Consider the following 9,637-nt stretch of genomic DNA (forward strand, 5'->3'; position numbering starts at 1 on the left):
CAGAAGATACTTGCATGTTTACCAGAGGAGAAAAACATATAATTTACCCTGTTCATCCAATTGAAAAAGTTTACATCCCCGACTCTTAATGCATTGTGTTTCCTTCTGGAGCATCAGTGAATGTTTGAACCTTTTTTAATAGTTGAGTTTGAGTCCCTCAGTTGTCCTCAGTGTGAAAAGACGGATCTCAAAATCACTCAGTCACTGCTGGAAAGGGTTAAAATATGCAGAAGATGCTGAAAAACTGAAGAATCTGCAGATTTTTCTGAAGAACAGAGTTCAGTTAAACTGCTCAGGACAAACAAGAGACTCATGAACAACCATCACAAAACATACAAACAGTCATGGATCATCAGGTAACCACACACAGTATTGAGAACCAATGGTATTTAAACTTTTGAACGGGGTCATTTTTATAAATTCACCTATAGTTTTTAACTTGTGGACTTTATGTAAACATCTGTTATGTGAAATACTTTATTCAGGACAGTACTAAATAAAAAAATAGCATGCAATTTTCATGATCCTTCTTATTTTGTTTAAATGATTAACGTGTGCATATTCTGCAAGGGGTATGTAAACTTTTGAGCTCAACTGTACTTTCAGGTCACATGATTATGACGTCATGGGCCGAGATTGGATGTGTGTTTCAGACAGGCAGTTGCTCTAGCCTGTTCTCAGGGAACCATGGTTACATGTGTAACCTGAAACGTTTTTCTCTCTCAAATATTAGTTTTATTAAACACATAAACATCCACACAATTATAGCTACATCATTTACTTAATTGGTAATATAAAATGCAGAAGGAGGAGAGGAGGAGAGAAAGAGAGGAGAAAGACAACATCATTCCATCAATCATTCACATCATTGCTGTCAATAAGATTTCAATATTTCAGCATCTTTAATCTATTTTCATGTTTTATTGTGAAACATCAGTTGAAGAGTGTGTGTGATAGTCGTGTCATGAAGAGTGTGTGTGATAGTTGTGTCATGAAGAGTGTGTGCTTGTGCTTCTCCACGATGAGGCTCCTTTCAGTCAGTATGGGCACCTGCAATTCCTGTGATTAATATTCATGTTATTCAGTATGATTGGTACATAATGAGTGATCACATAGAAATGCTGTAATTTGTCATACCTGAGTAAATTAATGTGGTACCAGGATCTTCTCTATCAAAATAAAAAGAAATAACTGAAACATATAATGCCATGCCGTTTATTGATCTATATAACTGGAATATGAGAGGTTCGCTCTCACCTCTACAGACGTTTTGATTTGATCTTCTAGTAGATGAATCCAGCAGCTGCTATGATGATTCCCAGCAGCAGTGTGGCAGATTCAATAGTGAATATCAGCTGGATATCCCACTCAAACTCAGGGGCCGGCGGGTCTGTGAGGGACACATGCTGTACCGCGGTCATTTACCAGCACTGACAACTGAAAGCTGTTACTGATGTTTACAGTGCAGTGTTTGACCGGAAGGGTCAGTTTATATCTAGTATGATGCTGTATGTTTGCTAATGAAGGTGTGATCTGACAGGTCTTGTCTCTTACTCCAGTCATAGATCATGGGTTTGGCGAAGCTGGCGTGCTCCACCATACAGGAGATCTTCTCTCCAGATGTGGGGGTGTATTCCAGCTCCGAGTGAATCTGGTAGTACCAGTCTCCATCAGGCAGCTCCTCAGTGGACTGTGCTCCTTTTTAGAAAGAAATGGAATCTGTGAGGATTTCCAGTCAGGATTTAGACCATACCATAGTACTGAGACTGCTCTCGTTAGAGTTACAAACGATCTACTCTTATCATCCGATCATGGCTGTATTTCTTTATTAGTGTTATTAGATCTCAGTGCTGCTTTTGACACTATCGATCACAACATTCTTTTAAAAAGACTTTAAAAAAACTATATTGGCATTAGTGGAATTGCTTTGGCATGGTTCAAATCGTACTTATCTGACCGTTATCAGTCTGTAGTAGTTAATGAAGAGATGTCGTATCGATCACAGGTTCAATATGGAGTACCACAAGGCTCAGTACTAGGACCGTTGCTTTTCACTCTGTTCATGCTGCCCTTAGGAGAGATAATTAGGAAGCATGGTGTTAGTTTTCACTGCTATGCTGACAATACTCAGCTCTATATTTCCTCGCGCCCTGACGAAACCTACAAATTCACAAAACTAACAGAATGCATAGCTGACATTAAAAACTGGATGACAAGAAATTTCTTATTATTAAATTCAGAAAAAACTGATATCCTAATCTTTGGACCAAAAACTTCCTCACGAAAAAACCTTGAATACTCTCTAACACTTGACGGGTGCTCCATTAAACCTTCGTCCTCAGTTAGGAACTTGGGTGTGCTCTTTGATACCAATCTTTCATTTGAAAGTCATGTTTCTAGTATCTGTAAAACCGCCTTCTTCCATCTAAAAAATATATCTAAATTACGACATATGCTCTCAGTGACAAATGCGGAACAGTTGGTTCATGCATTCATGACCTCAAGACTAGATTACTGTAACGCTCTACTGGGTGGTTGTTCTGCTCGGCTTTTAAACAGACTACGGTTGGTCCAAAATGCGGCAGCTAGAGTTCTTACTAGAACCAGAAAGTATGACCATATTAGCCCAGTTCTATCAACATTACATTGGCTCCCTATTAAACATCGTATAGATTTTAAAATCTTGCTACTTACTTATAAAGCTCTAAATGGTTTAGCTCCCCAGTACCTAAGTGAGCTCTTAATGCATTATAGTCCTTCACGTCTATTGCGATCTCAGAATTCAGGCCAGTTGATAATACCCAGAATATCAAAATCAACTGAAGGCGGCAGTTGATTTTGAAAAGATCCTTTTCCTATTTAGCACCTAAACTCTGGAACAATCTTCCTAGCATTGTTCGGGAAGCAGACACACTCTGTCAGTTTAAATCTAGACTAAAAACACATCTCTTTGCTCTTGCATACACATAACACATTATCAATACATTAACATTTTTCAAATCCGTTAAAGGATTGTTACGCTGCAATAATTAGGTCGGCCGGAACCGAGAACATTTCCTATAACACTAGATATACCTGTACATCAGAATAAGAATGGCATCTACGCTAATATCTGTCTCTCTGCTTATCCCGAGGTTTGCCGGGTGCTGGAAATAGGCCGTATCCAGATCAGATGGAGAACCTGTGTCTGGACCTGACTACAACGTAGCCCAGGAGACAATGGGCCTACAGATCCAGTTCTGGCTGCATCTATAATTTAGATTTTTAATCCCCGTATCCGCTTACATATATTTATATATAATCTATTTTTAATCTCTATAATAAAAATGTATAATTCAGATTTTGATCTCCATATCCATTTACATATATTATATATATCTTCCAAGGGGTTTTTTCCCTCCTAGGACTTTTTTCCCACGCTGGGTTTTCTCTTAGGGGGTTTTTTCCACCCCTGGGAGTCAGCCGACATTGGCTTAATGTAGCACCATCTTGTATATGTTACATATTACCACGCTTGTTTGTACAGCTTATTTTTAACCACTTCCCTTTTTTCTGTGCTTCTAATATGTAAAGCTGCTTTGAAACAATTACCAATTGTAAAAGCGCTATATAAATAAATTTGACTTGACTTGACTTGGAGGTCACTTCAGACGTCACAACCGCGGCGTCCTTCAGCCAGGACACTTTGATGGGTTGAGGGTAGAAGTCGTACGCGCTGCACATGAGCAGAGCTGGATGTTTGCTGTCGCCCGGCATCACTGAACTGAGCTTCACCTTGGGCTGCACTGAACCAACAACAGCCACACCCTAAATCACATCGTACTGCATGTATACTGTGATTACAATTTATCAAATGATTTGATTTATTTTTAAATGTTTAAAAGAAGTGTTCTATGTGAGCCTTGTGTCACATACCTGTTTTATTATAGATAGCTGCTTCGTTAAGATCAGCATTAGGTTTGCAGAATACATCAACTTGAGCCCTATATTGCTGTAAGATCGCTGGATCTTTGTTCCACATCTCTGCATTTTTCACTCCTAACGCTGTGAACCCCACAAACTGCCCCACAGTGCTGTTGAACTTCAGGAATGGATATTTATTGAAGTAAAAGCCATCAATGAACACCATGTCACTGAGATCAGGAGAGCTGTAGATGCACTGTGACCACCAGTAATAATAATATCCATCAGCTGAAAAATAAAGTGTTCATGAGGTTATTTCTACAACAATTCTGAAACATCACATCATGGTCATGATATTGAAATACCTATAGAGTTTGTACATAGTCGCAGGAACACATTTTATTAAACAGGAAGACAAAAGAGAAAGAGCGCAGTGCTTTAAGAGGCGGGGCTACATAAGGTCAGCGAATCAGTGATTGCATTTGGCCATTGGATCAGAGCGCTGTCACTGATGCACATTCAACAACATATAAAAGAGTTACAAATGACAAAATGAACAAATTAAAAAAGTTGAATTTTTTCAAGCCATGTCATCTTAAATTCTAATACAGTGAAGGAGCTGTCGGTAGGGGGCGCTGCAGCACCCTGAGTAAAGGCCATTTATCTCACCTGCTCCAGTGAATACAGACAGCATCAGAATGTGACGAAAGAGCTTTAACACAGACATTTTCACTCTCTCTATCACAACTGAGAGCTGCAAATTCACTGTTCATGTAATGAGGTCAGAGTCTGAAACAACGGTCCAATCAGATGCTCTTTGATCAGGTGTCAGGTGTTGCTAAGCAATATCCTGCTTTCATTTTTAAAATCACAGCTCAAAAAAGTAAATAATAATGCAGTAACAGATTAAACAATGATCTTATGTAACCTTAGCATCTCACAAGAGATGAGAACTCAAAAAGGGCAACAACCACAGTGTGTTTCCTTGAAAATAACTAATCTTAATCTTTATTTAACAATATTCAGAAAGAAACTAAATCAACAACTAAAGAAATAACACAATATCAAACCTACAGCCCACAGGGTCCCCAGTTATATCACATGGCAAATACTCTGCCAATTAGTGCGCACGCACACACACACACACACACACACACACACACACACACACACACACACACACACACACTCTATCGCCAAATCAAACCAGTTCAGCTTGATCCCCCACTCTAGAGTAAAGCATATAGTAAATACAAATGAATATTTACTGTAGTTCATCAGCCCACAATTGACAAAAAAAAACAAAAACAAAAGTCTCACAATAACTTTAATCAGTTTGCTGGACTCAGTTCAACATTGAGATCATTCCCAGTAAGCTTCTGTTGCTTATAATCAAACATAAAATACAAAGATTAAAATATAAAACTTAAAAACTCAGTTCAAAGATTTAATTAAAAGGTTAGCTCACCCAAAAGTGCAATTTTTGTCAGTAATTATCTCATGTCGTTCCACGCCCGTAAGACCTTCGTTCATCTTCAGAACACAAAGTAAGATATTTTTGATGAGTTTTTTTTAAATCTCTCATAGAAAGCAATGAAATTACCACATTGAGGGTCCAGAAATACAGTAAAAACATTGTTAAATCGGTCATGTGACTACAGTGGTTCAACCTTAATGTTACGAAGAGACGAGAATACTTTTTGTGCTAGAAAACAAAATAAAAATATCTTCACATACTTTACATGCTTTATATTTTTAAACCACAGATGCAAAAAATGTCATTATTTTCATATATGTAATTTGCATAGTGTTTGGAAGCTATTATTACGTCCTGTGAATTCTGAACTGGAACTCCCTCGCCCTTTGAAATTCATGCCCTGGACTCAGTTCCCCCACATTTCCAGCCATGTGACAAACTTACCACATTTAGACCAAATTTACTTTGTATTATTTTATATTTGCGTCAATAATAAGTACCATTTTATCAAATGGTAAGAAAATGTTATGGTAAAATTCCTCATATTCATTTTCAAGAATCCTGATGGTTTAATAATGCTGTTAGTGCTGCTAGATTGTCTGGATTCTGTCTGTAGTTACTTTGTATTTTGATTTCACCTTCCCTGTTCTTCTTTTGCCTTTGTTTTCTGCTCATTGGTTTCTACAGTTTCTGATTTCTCACATACCAGTTTCTGTTCCAGTTATTCACTTCACTTTGTTTTTAGTTCCTCTGTTTTTAAAGGCCATCATGTTTCTTTAACAGAAACTTTTTAATTAATTTCTACTCCATATGTCTATTTCTAAAGAAAAATCTTCTGTATGTCCATTTCTCCTCAGTCCCTGTCTCTGCATTCTTTATTTACAACAGCTTATTCCAGGGAAATCTGCATATGCAAAGCAATCAGTAAACTGCCATATATATTTAAATGTTTATTTGGAATATAAGAAAAAATGGCATTCAAGATTGCAAGATTTAAGAATACTTCATTTTCAAACACATTTAATTTTCTTTATTAACTGCTAGAGCAGCAAAAGTTACTTCGTGTAACTTTAAGTACAAAACCAGTTAAGCATCTCAGTCCGTGACAACAACAACTACATTTAGGTAGCAAAAGTATCTATTTTTAATTATTAAGTCAAGCTTATGTTTTGTTCCGATTGCTTGATGAACTGTAAATATAATGTATGAACAGTGCTACAGAAATTAGCAAGCAAAGATTTCATGAGGTGATTTCATCCAAGGTTCAACCAGATCTTTGCATTTATGTATCCGTCGATCTTCAACACCAGCGGTGGTGTCCGTCATCTCAAATCACACACAAATGCACTGTATCACTGTATTCAAAATCATTGAGAAACTGTCCTTTTTGGTAGGTCCATTGCATGAAATGTTTTTCTTTTTTTGCCATATCCATGTTGTCAGTCGCAGCTCCTTTAATAAAGAAGAAGATTCCCGTAGCCACTCCCAGCAGAGCCAGAGTGAATCCAGCTCCACAGAACAGCGCCGGACCCAGACTGGGCGGGCGAGCAGCCGTCTCTCGGACACCTGTTGATCATTGTGAGGTGTGTGAATGTTACCACAGCTGCTCAGCAGATGCATTTTCAACACAATGTTTATTGTAAAACACTGGTGAGTGACTGTCAATGCTGTAATGCGAATGTCAAAACGTACATCATTCATTATCATGGCGATAACAACTGGGAATAACTTCATCCTAGAGAATTAGTCAATTACAGGCCGATCTCAAATCTCACTTTTCTGTCAAAAATACTAGAAAAGGCAGTTTCATCACAACTATGTTCCTTTTTAGAAAGAAATAGTATCTGTGAAGATTTCCAGTCAGGATTTAGACCGTACCATAGTACTGAGACTGCTCTCATTAGAGTTACTAATGATTTGCTCTTATCATCAGATCGTGGTTGTATCTCTCTATTAGTGTTACTGGATCTTAGTGCTGCATTTGACACTATTGATCACAATATTCTTCTAAACAGACTCAAAAACTATGTTGGCATTAGTGGAATTGCATTGGCATGGTTCAAATCATACTTATCTGACCGTTATCAGTTTGTAGTAGTAAACGATGAGATGTCATATCAGTCACAAGTAAAATATGGAGTACCGCAAGGCTCAGTACTAGGACCGTTGCTTTTTACTCTGTACATGCTACCCTTGGGAGATATCATTAGGAAGCATGGGGTTAGTTTTCATTGTTACGCTGATGATACTCAGCTCTATATTTCTTCACGCCCTGACGAAACTTACCAATTCACTAAATTAACAGAATGTATAGCTGATATAAAAAACTGGATGACCAGTAATTTCCTACTACTAAATTCAGAAAAAAACAGAGATTCTAATTTTTGGACCGAAAACTTCTTCACGCAATAATCTAGAATAGTGTCTAACACTTGATGGCTGCTCTGTTAAGTCTTCGTCGTCAGTTAGGAACCTGGGTGTGCTCTTTGATACCAATCTTTCATTTGAAGGCCATGTTACTAGCATCTGTAAAACCGCTTTCTTCCATCTTAAAAATATATCTAAACTACGACATATGCTCTCAATGAAGAATGCAGAACAGTTAGTTCATGCGTTCATGACCTCGAGGCTAGACTACTGTAACGCTCTACTGGGTGGTTGTTCTGCTCGCTTGATAAATAAACTACAGCTCGTACAAAATGCAGCAGCTAGAGTTCTTACTAGAACTAGGAAGTATGACCATATTAGCCCAGTTCTGTCATCACTGCATTGGCTTCCTGTTAAACATCGTATAGATTTTAAAATCTTGCTAATTACTTACCAAACACTAAATGGTTTAGCTCCCCAGTACCTAAGTGAGCTCTTAATATATTATAGTCCTTCACGTTTATTGCGATCTCAGAATTCAGGCCAGCTGATAATACCTAGAATATCAAAATCAACCGCAGGTGGTAGATCCTTCTCCTATTTGGCACCTAAACTCTGGAACAATCTTCCTAGCATTGTTCGGGATGCAGACACACTCTGTCAGTTTAAATCTAGACTAAAAACGCATCTCTTTAACCTGGCATACACATAACACATTATATATTTATATTTTCAAATCCGTTAAAGGATTATTAGGCTGCATAAATTAGGTCAGCCGGAACCGGGAACACTTCCTATAACACCAGATGTACTCGTGACATCAGAAGAAGAATGGCATCTACGCTAATATTAGTCTTTCTGTTTATCCCGAGGTTTACCGTAGTCAACTGGATCCGGGCCGTATCCAGCTGAGACCGAGGACCGGCGCCTTGACACGACCACAACGCAGCCCTGAAGTATCAGCAGAGATCGAGTCAACTAGATCATCCATTGTGAAGACATCATCAACACGACAGCCAGTAGCACAGTTACTCAACAAACCATCCATACCGGCGTGATGAATACGATCCTCAACTGGATGGAACTGAAATAAATACTTTGAATGTTGCGATCCTATCAGATTTATGATAGCAACCTGATTCGTAACAAAGCACTGTTCGCCAGAGGAGAACTGGCCCCCCGACTAAGCCTGGTTTCTCCCAAGGTTTTTTTTTTTTCTCCATTTTAACACCTATTTGCCACTTGTTTGCCACCTGATGTCACCTGGTGGAGTTTGGGTTCCTTGCCGCTGTCGCCTTTGGCTTGCTTAGTTGGGGACACTTGACATTTGACTTGACATTTGATATTCAACAGTATTCTTGACATTTATTCAACAGTGCTTTGATCTGCCTGCATTGACACTATTCTTGAAGATCTGCTGTGCAGCAAAAATTATGTACCAGTTATCAATGTAAAGCTGCTTTGACACAATCTGCATTGTAAAAAGCGCTATATAAATAAAGGTGACTTGACACACACACACAGACACACAGCAGTGTTTGCTGGTTTCTAGGCCGAGTAAACTGTTATTTTTGTAATAAAGAAACAACACAAATTAATTGCATCATACTGTATTTTGCACTGTAACACAAAGGCTCAAACAACAAAGATGGGAGAATTATACATTTTTTTGCAATGGATTGTATGGGTTTATGTCACTAGATGGCAGCACTGTTGTAAAAACTTATATCTCAAAATCCACAAATTAAAGGGTTAGTTCACCCAAAAATGAAAATTCTGTCATTAATTACTCACCCTCATGTCGTTCCAGAAGCTTCAGAGCGTTATGAATCTGTGTGTCGAATCTGCTGTTCGGAGCGCCAAAGTCACGTGATTTCAGCCGTTGGCAGT

The 9,637-nt window shown here is 38.3% G+C and overlaps 1 protein-coding gene across 2 annotated transcripts; it reads right to left on the minus strand.

Annotated features, from left to right (window-relative positions):
• Positions 1 to 561: 561 nt before the first annotated feature.
• On the minus strand, positions 562 to 4,647 carry LOC125246044 (HLA class II histocompatibility antigen, DP beta 1 chain-like). Of its 2 annotated transcripts, none has more exons than XM_048156896.1 (7): positions 4,573 to 4,647; positions 3,916 to 4,191; positions 3,640 to 3,785; positions 1,555 to 1,690; positions 1,258 to 1,390; positions 1,138 to 1,169; positions 562 to 1,050 (listed from the first exon to the last, which is right to left on the minus strand). In XM_048156896.1, exons 1-5 carry the CDS (start codon positions 4,628 to 4,630, stop codon positions 1,284 to 1,286), a joined length of 723 nt encoding a protein of 240 aa, XP_048012853.1. In that variant the 5' UTR covers positions 4,631 to 4,647; the 3' UTR covers positions 562 to 1,050; positions 1,138 to 1,169; positions 1,258 to 1,283. The 2 variants fall into 2 exon arrangements, with proteins under 2 accessions (XP_048012853.1, XP_048012852.1); XM_048156895.1 differs by having other exon boundaries at positions 562 to 1,059.
• Positions 4,648 to 9,637: the final 4,990 nt, after the last annotated feature.

The sequence above is a fragment of the Megalobrama amblycephala genome, linkage group LG14, assembly GCF_018812025.1.
Source record: "Megalobrama amblycephala isolate DHTTF-2021 linkage group LG14, ASM1881202v1, whole genome shotgun sequence".
Taxonomy (NCBI): domain Eukaryota; kingdom Metazoa; phylum Chordata; class Actinopteri; order Cypriniformes; family Xenocyprididae; genus Megalobrama; species Megalobrama amblycephala.